The sequence below is a fragment of the Diceros bicornis genome, chromosome 18, assembly GCF_020826845.1.
Source record: "Diceros bicornis minor isolate mBicDic1 chromosome 18, mDicBic1.mat.cur, whole genome shotgun sequence".
NCBI classification, from domain to species: domain Eukaryota; kingdom Metazoa; phylum Chordata; class Mammalia; order Perissodactyla; family Rhinocerotidae; genus Diceros; species Diceros bicornis.
Window position 1 is genome coordinate 36,208,598 of NC_080757.1, and position 14,733 is coordinate 36,223,330.

At 55.8% G+C, this 14,733-nt stretch overlaps 1 protein-coding gene across 1 annotated transcript in view; it reads right to left on the reverse strand.

Annotated features, from left to right (window-relative positions):
• ITGA3 (integrin subunit alpha 3) overlaps nt 1-14,384 on the reverse strand; it is a 28,392-nt gene extending 14,008 nt beyond the window's left edge. Inside the window, exons 1-7 of the mRNA XM_058560689.1 lie at nt 13,858-14,384; nt 6,588-6,715; nt 6,195-6,274; nt 4,123-4,372; nt 2,287-2,373; nt 1,704-1,911; nt 1,039-1,235 (exon numbers count right to left, since the gene is read on the reverse strand). Of these exons, the coding sequence (XP_058416672.1) occupies nt 1,039-1,235; nt 1,704-1,911; nt 2,287-2,373; nt 4,123-4,372; nt 6,195-6,274; nt 6,588-6,715; nt 13,858-14,063 (1,156 nt within the window). The 5' untranslated portion in view covers nt 14,064-14,384. The remainder of the gene's footprint in view (nt 1-1,038; nt 1,236-1,703; nt 1,912-2,286; nt 2,374-4,122; nt 4,373-6,194; nt 6,275-6,587; nt 6,716-13,857) is intronic.
• Nucleotides 14,385-14,733: the final 349 nt, after the last annotated feature.

The following is a 14,733-nucleotide window of genomic DNA, read 5'->3' on the forward strand; positions in this document are numbered from 1 at the left end:
ATGAACTTTACTTGTTAAAATGTTAAGACTTTTTAAATTCTGACCATTATTTCCACAAATAAACCTCAGATGTTTTATTATTTTCTTAAACTTTACTGAACCCCTTCTAGTTTGCTGCTTTTGATCTGATAAGGCCCAGCTTGTTGGAAAAGTATGTAAAGGAAGAGTAAGTATGTCCTGAGTGGAAACTGGATGACTCTTCTATCAGGAAATGCTAGGGCTACGTTAACGGAACTTTCTAGCATCTCTTTTGGCTTTTTAGAGGCTATTCTGCCTTCCTTTTGGTCCTCAGATATGTTCTGGGAAATTGAGGTTGTCAGAGCTTCCAGTGGTTTCCAGTTAAGCCAGATGCTCCCACGGCAACCAGGCTCAACCCCTTAATCTGTCCCTCTCCTTAACACCCCAGGTCTGGTTGGTCCCCAAGTTTTGCAGAACACTGGTGACATCCCCTATTCTGGGGTTCCCACCTCATCCCAACTCTTAACATCCCACACCTGATATACTACATTCTTGATCTTAACACCCCTGGCTTTGCCCCCTTTCATCCTCCCCACATCTCCCTCCAGATCATCTTTCCAGGTACCAGGTACCAAGCTATCATATCACACCCCTGCCCCCAAACCTTCTCTGGACACCCCTCTACCATTAACCAAATAAAAAGCCCCAGTTCTTCTGCCTGGCTTTCAGAGCATCCACCCCCACCCCCACCCCACCTGCCAGCCTCATCTCTGACGTGAACACCCCACACCTGCTAGATTTGGGCATGCCGGGTGAGTATCCCACACTCATGTTGCACCCCTTCTGTTCCCCTCCACTGTGCACACTCAGCCCAGCCTTCAATGCCCAGTGGTAGTCTGCTCCTCCGGCAGGTCCACTGAGCTCGCCTCTGCTGGCTCCCTCTGCACCTCCTCTCTCTAGTACTGCTGTGAGCTCCCCAGGCCTGGGCCCCATCCTGTCTCCCCTTCGGGCCCTGTCAACCCTGGTATGCAGCTGGCATTCAGTCAGTGGGTGTGCTGGGGCAGGAGTGCTGGCTCATACCCTGGAATCCATCCTGGTTGATGTCACCAATGCTGGCCACGGAGAAGCCGAAGGCGGAGCGACTGGGGCCGTGAAGAAGGAGGGAGGGGTGGGCAGGGAAGGAGGTGCCTGCCTGGTTCATGAAGACATAGATGGCACCCCCTACCTCCTCTTTCCGCTCAAAGTAGTAGGGGGCACCCACCAGGAGGTCCTGCCACCTGCACAGGAGAGAAGGAGGGGGAAATGGGAGTGTGGGGTCAGCCCCCAATATGCAGCGTAACTCTTGTTTAGCAGGCACAGTTGTGCCAGGGCACACGGCTGTACAAATGGTATCTCTGGCCATAGGTCATGGGAAGGACATGGAAATGCCAACATGACCCATCTAATAGGAAATACATATCATGGAGAAGCCATGCAGGCACAGATCACACCCGAACAGCCCGTATCCCCTGAGCCATAATGACAGGCATAGACAAGGAGATGCAGGTGTCATGCAATTGACAAGCAAATACCCAGAATCCCATAAAGTCTGATTGCAAATCAACATGCAAAATTGACTTGCAAACCCCTGCAAACAGCATACAAACAAATGCACAGTTGCAAACCTCCGTTTCTCTGCCCTGGCCTGGGCAAGCCCACCCACCTCACCATTCTCCTGGCCCCAGAGAATGTCCCTGGATTCTCACCCATCATTGTTCAGGTCTGCCAGGGCAATGGCGCTGCCAAAATAGGCGCCCACCTGCGTGCCCTCCAGCACCTGCCTCCTCCGCAGGTCTCCGCCTGCCTCCTGGCTCAGCAAGAAGACAGCACCCATATGTCGGTGCCGCGGGGCCCCCGTCACAATGGTGATGTCCGTGGGATGCAGGATGGCGCTGCCCACCTGCACCGTGTACCCTGGGATGGGGGGAAGGTGGTCAATCAAGGCCTCAGTAACTCTGTCCTCTTCTACTCTGGGCTCATCCCCCCAGGCCCTCCCCTCCATTAGCTATTTCTCTATTCCAAGTTAGTCAAGAAAGGGGACCCTGGACGCCCAGCCCCTAGGCCTGCCTGCACAGTGGACTATGAGTTCCATGAGGGTAGGGACTTTGCATTTTGGGTGCATACAAGTGGTGCTCAGTAAGTGTGTGCTAGTTGAACTAAATGCCACTAGTCACACCTGCACCCTGGCCTCACCCTTCCAGCAGGCACCGGAGGTGAGAGCGCCAGCGTGCCAGGGACTGAGCCCCCTTCCTCCTCTACCACCCACTGAGCCACCACAACTGGACTCACCAATATAGAGGTTTCCTTGGCCCTCGGGGTCCTTGTAACTATATTCGGACAAATCCCAGTCTTTCCGCTGAATCATGTAGCTGTTTCCTTCACAAGGATTTGGGGAGGGGGGTATAAGTCACCACTCCTTTCCTCCACCATGTCCAGGCCCCCGCCCCAGATAAGGATAAGGATAACCCCTTTTATTTGTGAGCGCTTTGCCATTTGCAGGTCGCTTCCTCTTTATTTTAACAACTCTGTGAGGTAGCATGATGGCCTCCATTTTGCAGATGAGAAAAGTGAGGCTCAGGGATGGGGAGCCAGTTGTAGAGACATAGCTGGAATTGGTCATCCAGGCTCCTGGACGCTGACAATGTTTCCCCCACTCTAGACACTGAGGCCAGACTCCACGCCATTATCTCCTCCTGGTCCTGCCCCCAAAGTCAGGCTGCCTACCTGTCCCCTGCTCCCTGGGGCTGCTGCCGGAGAGTACCTGCAGCCCTGCCATAGTTCTAAAGGACCAGGGGGTGGGATGCATGACCAGAGGAGCCTCAGGTGAGCCCAGAGCTGTGACTGTGCCCCGGGCTACCTGTTGGTCAAGAGGCGGAGATTCGGGGCTCCCTCCGCCTGTTGATTCTGCAACAGTAAGAGTGCAGTAAGGGGCGAGGGGTCACTATTGCTGCAACCTGTGTGGTGGAGAGAGGCAGAGAGGGAGGGGGCGTGAGCCATCAGATACCTGAGAGGCGGGGTGTGGCTTGGCAGTCACAAGTTTGGGTCTTGATACAAGGAAATACTCTGCAGCCCCCTAAAAGACTGTATTGACATGAAACACTGCCCACAATTTACGGATAAGTGAAAAGAGAAAGGAGCAGAACAGCATGTTTAGTGTGATGCTGCTTGCGTGTGTTTTTTAAAAAGATATCTATGTATTCTAAAATAAGTCTGGAGGATCCATGAGACACTTAGCGGTCATCACTGGGAAACGGGACAAGGGAGATGGGTGGAAAAGGGGGGCACTTTTATTTTTTATTGTACCAAATCCTACTGTGCCATTTAGTAGTTGTACCAGGAATATGTTTTATTTTTTTAATAAGTTTTTAAATTGTTACACGGGAGTCAGATGGAGCTGCATTCCAATTCGGGTTTCGTAACTTACTGTTGGCCTTGGGTGATTTACTTCACTTCTCTGAGGCTCAGTTTTTTGTAAAATGGGTATAATAACACTTGCCTCGTAGAGTATTTTAAGGTTAATTAAGATAATACGTGTAAAGCCTCTGGCACATTGTTGTTGTTGTTAGTGCTGTCAAGTCGATTCCAACGCCTAGCGACCCTGTGTACAGCTGAGCTGACCCCTGCCCTGTCTTTTTGTGCCACCCTCTCATCTTCTGGTGCTACATCAATGCTCCGCTGCTGTTCATAGGGTTTCACAGCCAATTTTTTTGGAAGTGGGTGGCCGGGTCCTTCTTCCTAGTCTGTCTTAGTCTAGACGCTCCGCTGAAACCTGTCCACCACAGGTGACCCTGCTAGTATTTTAAATACCAGTGGCATAGCTTCCAACATCACAGCAACATGCAGCCGCCACAGTACAACAACCGACAGACAGTTAATGTGGTTCCCTGACTGGGAAACAAACCTGGGCTACAGTGGTGAGAGCGCCAAATCTTAACCACTAGACCACGAGGGCTGGCTCTGGCACGTGGTAAGTGCTTTAAAATAGTAGAGGTTGTGGCGATTGCTGATATTGGCAAAGGGGTCCTGTCTCCTTTGCCCTCTGGTGTGGAGGGTCTGGGCTGGTCGTCCCAGTGGCTAACTAGGGTGGTGGTCCCTGCTCCTCTTCCCTTCCCCCATGGTCCCCACCTTTCCAGTTGTAAGCACCAGGAGCGCCAAAGTACACGGTATTTTGGGTGAAGCCACCACTGGTGCCCAGCTGGCACATGCCCGTCTCCAGGTAGTCGGTGTTGCTGTTGCACATCTCGTTGTGGTAGGTCTGCCAGTCGTCAGTGGGGTCCAGCTCCAGGTCGTTGCCCCGCACATAGCACTTGCCCACCATGCGCCGCTGATCCTCCAACCCCGACCACAGGACCTGGGTGTAGCGGTGGGCACAGACCTGGGGACCCCACCCCAACACACGCAGCCTGAGCCCGCAGCAGGCACCTAGGGCCAGCTGTCTCCTTGGCCCTGTGCACCTCTGGCTTTGCGGGAGAGGAGTTGAAAGGGGTCTCCTGGCTTTTCTATCTTCCCACAGTGATGCCTGGACCTGTATCTCCTTTCCAGAATTCAGAAATCTGCTCTGAAGGTTGGGAACACTTTTTGGAAGGCCAGAAAGTATTAGATTCGAGAGTGGCTTAGAGATCTTTGGAAAAGGAAAAGGGGAAAGGATGAGGGGATGTGGGGTTCAGGCTCTCGGGTCTAAAAAGAGTTAGAAACAGCAGATTAAGGGACTTGCTTCTCTGCTGTCCCCAGAGGACCCTGCCCTCTTAATGAAAAGACTGTTATTAAAATAACAACAACAACAATAATAATAGCAGCAGCTAACACTTACTGAGTGCTTACTATATGCCAGACACAGTCCTAAGCTCTTCACATATTAACTCTTTTAAGCCTCCTAACAACCCTATGGAGTAGGGACAATTATTTTCCCCCATTTTAGATAGGAAAACTGAGGCCCGGAGAACTACGTCTCTGTCTAAACTCGCACATCTAGAGAGAGGAAGAGAATATTCAAAGCAAGGCTGTCAGCTCCATAAGCACTAGGTTGCGCTGCCTCTCGTAGCTTCTCCGACATACTGGAGGTCTTGATAAATAGTTATTGGGCAAATCTATCAGAATAGGGTGTTTGTAAAACAGCCCGGAGCCAGGCAAAACCCAGAACCAGGCTGAGTTCTTGTTGGCTTGCTTCTTGTTTCCCTTCCAGCTGTGAGCTCCACTAGCCCTGGGCCGAGCCTGTCCTCGATCACTTTTCAGTTTTGAGTGCTAGCACAGTGCGTGGCACATGGTAGGTGCTCAAGAAAAATGTGTGGCACATAGTAGGAGTGTGGCATACAGTAGGTGCTCACAAAAAACTTGTTGAATGAACGGTGGGCGAGCAGACAACTGTGGAAGGATCTAGAACTGCCTTCAGTGGAATCCTAGACTCACACCATCCATCACAGGGCTCTAGAAAAGGTGTTTCAGTGAACTGACATAAACCTGGAACTTAAAACAGTGTTCAAATGTGACGGAAGTCACAACAGTGATGGCTATGGGGGTGACGATTGATTGGAAGGGGGCACACTTTCTGGAGTGATGTAAATATGCTATTTCTTTAATGGGCATTGGCTACACAGGTGCATAACTTCTCAAAACTTGTTGAAATTTAAAATCTGTACATTTTGCTGTATGTAAATTTTACATCAATTCAATAAATGAAAAAAAAAGTTGTATATCTGGGACAATTGAGACCCCAGGGGCTGGCACTGAAAAATGCGGGAAGGGGGTGACAACTGACAGCAGGGAGTGGCCCCCAAACCCAAGCCGGGTAAGCTGGGGTCAGCAGGGCTGGGCCTCTTCCGCCAGCCAGCCTCCCAGGAAGGAGCGGGCCCAGGCTGCACGCCCGAGGCTCTTTCTGCCCTTTCCTCCTCCAGCTCCCTCAGCTGTTCCCACGCAGGGTGAGCAGCCAGGGGGAGGGGGGGCGCGGGGTGGGGAGGAAGTGGGTGATTCAGACAGAACACAGGCCATGCCGGGCCTTGGGAGTGTGCTAGAACCCCCCTACAAGTGCAGGATCGAGGGACACACATACCCGTGGAGACAGACAGCCACGGAAATGGACATTTGCAAGGTCCCAGCTCACACACTGAGGACCCCTCTCCTGCCCTCTGCTTCCCTCGCCAGCTCCTGGGAGATGAAGGAGATGGCTGACAGGGGAGAGCTGACAGTGAGTGCCCACTCACCAGGACTCTGCCTGCAGGGCCCTGGCTGGCCACAGTCACTCCAAGCCACATGTCCTCAATAATGTGATGGCGAGGGTCACCTGTGGGCATGGGAGGGATCATGAGTCAGGGTACCTCACCCCGTCCTGGCAGTGCCCAGAGCCCCCAGAGGGCAGGGGTTGGTCCCCCTTGGACCCTCCACCAGCAGGGCAGCCCTCCCTTCTCCCCTTCTCCAGCCCACCGTTCATCTGAGCTCCCAAAATCCCATATGATCCCACTCTCCTCTAGGGCTCCGTCTTCCCAGCTGGACAAGAAGTGACTAGAAACTGCCCAGGCAAGCCTGATATCTCCTCCAGGTCATTCTCTCTGTGCTACCCCGTCTACGAAGCTCCCAACCTGGCACTTTCCCCTCACTTTTCTCCACGATGTCCATCCGCTCACAGTCGTCCTTCTGGGCAGTGAGTGGGCACAGGTACACGGCACCGGTCCGGTTGGTATAGCCATCAGGCACGGCGAGGTCCCGGGGGGCACCAGCCAGGAGCCTGGGGGGCAAGGAGGTAGGGGAACCCGGGCTCAGACTCTCCAAAGCCCACTTCAAACAACTTGCTGTTCAACATGCATTTACTGAGCATCTGCTCTGGGCCAGGCTGTGTGTCAGGCTCTGTGCCAGGCTCTGGGGTCAGGAGATGATGAACAGATTGCAGCCCCTGCCCACCAGGAGTGCCCAATGTAGGGGAAGGCAGGCAAGGAAGCTGACCCCTGCAGTCAGTGCCTCATGAGAGGAAAGTAGGGAGCAATCCAGCCCAGATTCAGCATGGGGGGCAGTGAGGGAGGCCCACAAAAGAGGGGGCCCAGTCTGAGTCTGAGGATAATGACCAGGGCTCACCAGGTGAAGAAGGGGAAGAAGGGCACTTCGGGCAAAAATACGGCATGTGCAAGGGGCAGGAAGCATAAGCAAGCAGGGTGACTCAGGGATCTGAGTCAAGGTGCCACTGGAGTCCAGGAATGTGGGGAGGGATGAGAGGGCAGGGTGGGAAGGGCCTTGGGGAGCCACAGAAGGATCTGAAGCAAGGGAGTGACACGGGCAGATCTGGGTTTTGGAAGGAATGCTTTGGCCTCTGAGATGAAGGTAGACCAGAAGAGAGCAAGACTGGAGGAATCCTGGCACAGGTTCCCACCTCTGGGGAGCCCAAGGGGAGAACGTCTGATGGGTAGGGTGGAGTGGGTTGTTGGGGGCCTGGGTCCTTCCTCTCTAAGCCATCTGAGGACTTAGATCTAGGAGGCCTGGGTCCCTAAGTGACCTGGGTGATGTTTACCCCCTGCCACCACCTTGAGATAGGCACATAAGGAATGGGGCGGGGCTGGGTACCTGACACTGCACAATGTGGCCCTCAGGCAGAGTTCCAGGAGGGCGGGCACGAGAGTGGGGATGGGCAAAGACTATTGCCTTGCTCCCAGCTGGCCCATCTTTAGGGACACCGACTGCAAGTCCTACAAGGGTGCTTAGGGCCCTGGCAACCCATCCCATTTGAGAGAGGTGACTAGAGGACAGGAGGGCACGTTATCAGCCTTGAAATATCTCAAAACACAGTCCTTGGACCACCAGCATCAGAAATCCCTGGGATATTTGTTAAAAAGGCAAATTCCTCAGCCCATCACAGACCATCTGAATCAAATCTGTGGGGGGAGCCCTGGAACCTGCATATTTAACATGCATCCCCAAATACCATGCATTCTAATTTGAGAACCTAGCTCTACCCCGTGCTCTCCCGGCATCATCTCCCTGCAGCCTCTGGATGTTCTGCCAGGACCTCCTCCTCGATGCAGATGGACCCAGCCTCCTGGTGGCAGGCACCTCCTAGGTACCCCTCCGTCTGGCCCCAGCAACACTATCACCCTGAGGCTCCCAGCTCAGAACCTGGGCTCTGGGCCTCCTGCCAGAGTCTGAAAGTGCAGAGCAGTGGCCCCACCTGCAGCTCCGGCCTGGGACCTGTGAGGGAGCATTGCAGGGAGTGGGCAGGGCAGGGCCTGGGCATGCCGGGGCCTGGGGTGCCTCCGCCCACTGGGTGTCAGGAATGCACTGCCTGAGGGTTCCGGGAGTGGGGCGGGACCTCTGCCTGCACCTCCCAGCTCAGCACAGACCTCACCCTGGGGAAGTGTTCCTGGGGGCAGGGGTGCAGCTGCTCCACGCAGAGCAGTGCTAGGAGTGCCAGCAGGAAGGCTGGCAGGGGGCCAGTGTGGCAGCCAGGCCGGTTAGTCACCCTCTGTCTGGGCTGGGGAGGGTGCTTGGTGAGTCCGCTGCCTGACCACCGGTGGATGTCCGTCCCTGGTGCGCCTGACAGGTAAGCCTAAGCGCCTGGTTATAGGGTTTGTTCTGCCTAAAAGGGCAATTGCCTTTCTCTCTCTGAGCTGTGAATGCCTCATCTGTAAAATGGGGACAGCAGCGGTCCTGCCAGCCTCTGGAGCTGGTAGGGGAACAAATGGCTTCATTCTTCAAAAGGCCTTTCTGACTATGAAGCCATGGCCAACGTGAGCACTGTTGTTCTGATTTCTTGTAGCACCACAACTGGCCCTAGCACACTCCCAGGCCTCTCTCCAGGCACCCAGGAATTTCTGCCCCACCAAGTTAGGGAACCTGCAGCAGAGGGCAAATAGCAGACTAGTTCAGTGTTCAGAGGGAGCAGATGATGGGACATAAGTAGCACTTCTATGGCCTAAGTATACCAGGGGATCACTAAGGTGGGGGTGGGGCACTGGCAGGTAGAGTCATTCTAGGGTGGGAGCTCAGATTTGGCTGGAGGTGGAGGCTGGGCGTTGGCTACAATGCCTTGAAGGGGTAGGTCCAGGCCTCAGTGGGCGAGGGGTCTCTGGGGAGCCCAGGTTGCATTCCAGGGCGCACAGCGCAATGGAGGTGTTGCTGCCCTGCCCAAGTTGTCAGGGCAAGAGGTGGCCGTGCCCTCCCAGGTCCCTCATCTCAGAGGGAGTTGGCTGAAGGATCCTTCCTCCTAGCCTCCTGGGGTAACTACCGAACAGGCAGAGCTGGGCATGAGTCACAACTGGATTGAAATAAATCCCCTTAGCATCTATACTCTCTCGGCCCTCGCACCACACATACCCACTGATGGATGGGGAGGCAGGGCCAGTGCCCTAATCCCAGCCCCACATCCCAGGCCCCTCCCTCCCCAGAGATTCCACAGGGAGCCCCCACCAACCCCTCTGGAGTATTTTTAGCTCCTACTTGGCCTGCTCAGAGGCCCTTTAAGGCCCTCTGGCTCCCAGCCCGGGATCCAATGGGTCCACAGCCAGAGGACTGCGAGTGGATGGGGGAAGGCGGGTGTGCAGAGAGCCAGGTCCAGCTTCCAGCCACAGCCAGGTGTGGGGGAATCCAGAGGGTGAGAGAGACCTCACTGGTATTCCAATGCAATGTAAATTGATATGCAGATGAGCACATCTGCTCTCTGCCATTGGGTCTGGTCCAGATCAGACAGTCCAAAAGCTGACCCCTCCCAGACCACCACGGAGCCCACCCTCCTAGCAGCAGTCAGAATGGGGAGGCTAGGTGGGATACTTTGCCTAGCTCTTGAAGCTGGGCTGGGGGCGGGTAGGGAACCCCTCTGGGAGGTAGGGGGATGGGTGAAATGACCTTTCAAGGACTCTCAACAGCTGCCTCTTCATCCTCTCTTTTGCCTCCAGCCAAACAGCCCCTCCTGGCCTCTGGGGAGCCCCCTGAGCTCCAAGTTCCAGAAAAGTACTTCCTCACCCCTGCCCCATCCCTCTTCCCGGGGCAGTTCAAAGCTAATGGAACAGCCAAGTAGAAAGCAGTAGTCGGAGGAGGGTGGGAATGGGGGCCAGGGGTGTCAGGGCACCAGGTTGGCTCACCCCAAAGAGAAGAGGCCCCCTGGGGTGGGTTAATGCTCAGAGAAACAGCCTGTAAGATTCAACTTCCCAGACTCCTCAGGGAGGTGCTGGGGTGGCTCCAGCGGGAAGATTTCAGTTAACTTGGTTGGGCCCAGAGGGCCCAGTGCTCAGGCCAGCGGGCCCCCATGCCTTACTCCCCCACCTCAGGCTGGGAAGCAGGTTGGGGAGGGGCCGCTCCAGCTCTGAGACTCGGGGTGCTGGTGGGGGCCCCTCTCAGATGCCTGGATCCTAGCTCTGTGCCAATCCTGCTGCCCAAACTAGCCATCTCCCCAGAGGCTGCTCCTGTGGTAGCTGAAACTGCAGCCCTCTCCGTCCTCCCTACTTCTCACGCTGCCCACCCAGCCCCCTCTCCCCTTGGTGACTCAGCCCTAGAAGCAGAGCAACAAGCTGGAGGAAGCGAGAGAATGAGAGAGGGCGAGAGAAAGAGGCCTTGGCCCAAGCTTGCGATACAAAAGAAAAAGGCTGTTTTTCTTATTTCTTCTCCCTCTCCCTGGCTCCTTAGTATTTTTTTCATATTTGATCCCTTAGGGTGTTCTTCATGTTATCTAACCTCAATCCCTCTTACTGCAATGGACATCCTCTTCCCCCTTTGTTTAGTTCTGAGCAAGTCCCTTTTACTTCTTTTTCTACAAGATCAGGCTTCTCCTACCTCCTGCCCAACTTAAAGCTCCTTGGCCTGGACTGGTCATTGGAGAGAGCCAGAGGAAAAGGACACTACACATGCAGGCCTTCCGCCTGCAGCCACAACTGCTATGCCCATTTCCTCTGGCACGAGCCTTGGAGGCTGCCAGGCGCCTGCCCTGCCCAGGGAAACATGTTTTAGGAGAGCACAGCAGGTAAGCCTGGTTCCTGCCTACCTCAGATATGACCTCATCTTCCAGGAGCCGCAGCCACCTCCGCCCCAGGCTTCCAGACACCCTCATTTCCAGGTAAGGGTGAAGGGGATGGGGGTGCCCCAGAGGTGTCTCCCATAGCCCACAAGGTCAGGCCAGACCAGGATACCTGAAGTCCCAGGAGGGAATGACAGAGCAGGTGCTGGGGGCCGGGGGGTCGGTGACCATCTCCCAGAGAAACAGTCCCTCTCTTCCCCAGGGGTCCTCATGCATCTCATCAAGAACCCCAAAGCACCTTGGTCCTCTGCCCTGCTCCTCACCCCTCACTTATAAAGACCGGGAAATTGGGGCCTGGGTTAGAGTGAGCCTCCGATATTGTGGGCAGGGAACCCCAGTCCAGAGATGTAGGGGATGGGGAACAAAGAGGGTCCACACCTGGGTTTTTAACCATTTCTGGAATAAGGCCTTCTTTGACAATATGATGAAAGCTATGCTCTCCTCCCCTCTCCCCCAGAACAATACACAAACAAACAAGATTTTGCATGTAGTTTCAGGGGGCCCTGCATCTCCTGACAACCTTCTGTGAACTCCAGGCTCAGAGTTTGTTCAGCACCATGAACCCTCTACCTTTTCCAGAGAGACTTTGAGGCTAACAGAATATAAGACCACAACTTGACTTGCTGGTTCCCCCGAGCTGTGTACTCAGGCAGCTGTTCACATCTGGCTACACAGCTGGCTGCAGCTAAGCCCAGCTGGCCCAGCTGGCTCTCCCAAAGGGCCAAGGGGCAGGATTCAGTGAGATGAGGAGATAAGATATAGAACCATCCCTGGGAAAGACTGATGATACCCAAGAGAATGACCCAGAACTCTATCTAGAACTACCTGCCTCTCTGAGGTTCAGTAGTTTTAGAACCCTCTGGGCTCTTAGCAGGCCTAATGCCATCTCTAGCTGCCCAGGAAGAAAAGTAGAACTCCTCTGCTCAGCCATCTTGGGGGAGGCCCATGGGTAGCGAGAGTGGATCCAGGTCCTGGCTTTAGCACCAGAGCCCTCAGCTGCTCCTTGGAGAAGTAGGCACATGCAGAGCATTTTACACACATTACTTATTCAAGCCCCACTGCCGCCACATGAAGAAGGCGTGTTGCACTCCCCGACATGTGAGGCAATTAAGACGCAAGTATTAGTGACAGATCCAAGATGGGAGACTAGCAATGGGACTCTGGAGCCTCTTCTCTCTCCACGATGCCAAGTTGCCTCTCATAGGCCACCAGAGGTGGGAAGGAGCATATAGATCCAGGTCTAACCCTTTGGAGAAAACTGGCCAAGAGAAAGGAAATATCTCGCTCAAGGTCACATAGCAAAGGCGGGGAGCGGGGGGCTTGCAGAATCCATTATTTACACCAGCTTTCCAGTATTTACTCTGCTTTTCTGATCTCTTTACACTATGTTGCCTTATATCATGCAGATTCAGCACTGAAAATCTGAAGATCTTTTTCTGGAATGGGGCAGAAAGAGCACCAGTATAGAAACTTGTGCTGGTGGTCACCTAGGGTCTCCAAAAGATGCAGGGTTGACCAAGGCCAGACGCCAGCTGATGGGTCAGGCTGGCAAGAGTGTGGTGGCCCTAGCCTCTGCGGAAGCTAGATGGAACTGAGGCCAAGTAGGTAGGTAGACTGGGCAGGGGCTGGGCCAGCGGAGCAGGGGCCAAGGCTGGGGCAGAGTTTGGACTTTGGACATTCCAAGCTTCCTCAAGTTTCTGCAGGCCCCAGCCAGAGTTGGGAAAGGTTTCAACACACCATTTATCTGACCACGTCCTCTTGCTAGGCAGGGTTAGACACCAGGTGGGGGTTGATGTCTGGTAGTTCACTCAGTCCAAAGAGGTAGATGGAGCCTGCCTAACCTGTCCTAACCACCTTCCCTCCTGGGGCAGCCTCACCTCCCCCAGCTGCCCTCTTCCCCCAACTGCCAACCTCAGCACACTGAGCCCCTAGCAGAGAAACCTCTGAAACCTGGACATGCCCCTCTGGGCATGAGTGTGTATGGGGCAGGGGGGCAGGGACACAGCAGCTGGATGCAATCTCCTTCCCCTCTCCTCCTGTGCCTAGCTCTTCCCCTTCCTTCTTGCAGCTGTTGGGGAAGGAGAACAGAACAAAACACCATTTCCCTCTTCAAACCAAAACAAACACACTCAGGGTCGAAGATTCAACATGAATCTGTGGAATGCAGGGAAGATGACTAGTGGGAGGGCTGCACTGCTGGGGGCTGCTGGGGCAGGAGTTGGGAAAGCCCCTCCTCTCTCTTCTACTCCCTCATCCTCCAGGGGTCAGAGGGGGCGCCTGGACAGCTCCAAACACGGGGACTTGCCCATCACTTCACCCTCAACCGCCAAGCAGCTGAGAAGGCCCTCCAGTCTGGCTCTGCATGGGGTGTGGCTGGCATGGCCGCAGACTAAATTCAAGGTGTAAAGGCAGGGGTGGGCTAAATGCATATGCCTATAGGTTCTCCCCAGGAAAGGGGGAAGGTGGACCCACTAGGTGTTTATCTTACAGTTTTCTCCAGCTCCCAGCTCGGAGAGAAGAGGGGTTTGGTAGGCACTGGGTTCACAGAATGGGAGGGGGCTCAGGAAACGGCGACCCCACTTCTGCTCTCAAGAGAGGTTTAAAGAGCTGAGAGGCTGCGTCTAGACAGGTACTGCCCGGGTCAGCACTTGCCAGTGATTACTGCCCACCATCCCACACCCAATCCCTCCACTTCCCGCCAAGCCTCGGCAGCAAGAGGGCTGCCCGGGTCCCCGCCCCCTTAATCCTCGCTCACAAGAGCCGGCGGCCCGCGGGCCTGGAAGCCAGCGGGCCCGGGGCTGCGACTCAGCTCCGGATCCGCACCCTGCACACATACCCTCTCTGTCTCCCACCCCACCCCCGCCAGCCACACTTACAGGTAGCGCTGCTGCCGCTCCGTCTGCCGATGGAGGGCGACCGAGTAGCCAAAGAGGCTGCCGGGGTTCCCGGCCTCCTTCACCACCAGGAATCGGGTGTCCAGGTTGAAGGCGGAGGTGACGCGGCCGCCGGCGGCCACCATCAAGGCGAGCGCGCAGAGCATCGGGTGCTGCACGCGGGAGCCGTGGCGGGGGCCGGGGCCCATGGCTGCGGGCGGGAGCGGGGACCCGGGCAAGAACGCGTGAGGGCGTGGAGCTGGGAATGAGGACCTGTTCACCTGCTCCCCGCGCCCCCGCAGAACACACGGGCCGGCCGCGTCTTTGAGCCCCGCCGCGCTGATCCGTTTTTAGCCCCTAGCCCTAGTCAGCTTCACGTCCGCTCCGGGTCTGCGCTCTCAGATCCCCCCCTTGGAGGTCCGCGGTCTATTCTCCCGCCTGCCCTGCTGCAGGGTCACCGCCCCTCCGCCCGGGGCACCCTGCACCCCAGCTCGTCCCGGCCGCGCCCCCTTGGCCTCACTGTCGCCTTCGATCCGGGCTCGGCGGCGGATCTCAGCAGGCGGACCGGTAGACCGCAAGGAGGACGCGAGAGAGGGGTCCCCCCCCGCGCGCCCCGCCTCCCCACGCCCAGACCCGCACCTCCCCACCTTGCGCGCCCAGCCCAAGCTCCGCTTTCCTTCCGGGGAAAGAGAAAAGGTCCCGGCTCCGCCGCCGCCTCTTAAAGGGGCAGCACTGCCCCTCCCTCCTCATCCTCCCTAACCCGACTCCGCCCTCCCCCCCAAACACCTGCCGGGAGCCCCAAAAGGCTTGGATTTCCCCTCCCCGCCCCTTGCTTCTCCCCAGAAGCGTTGCCTCTCGAGCAAGATGGATTGGACGGGC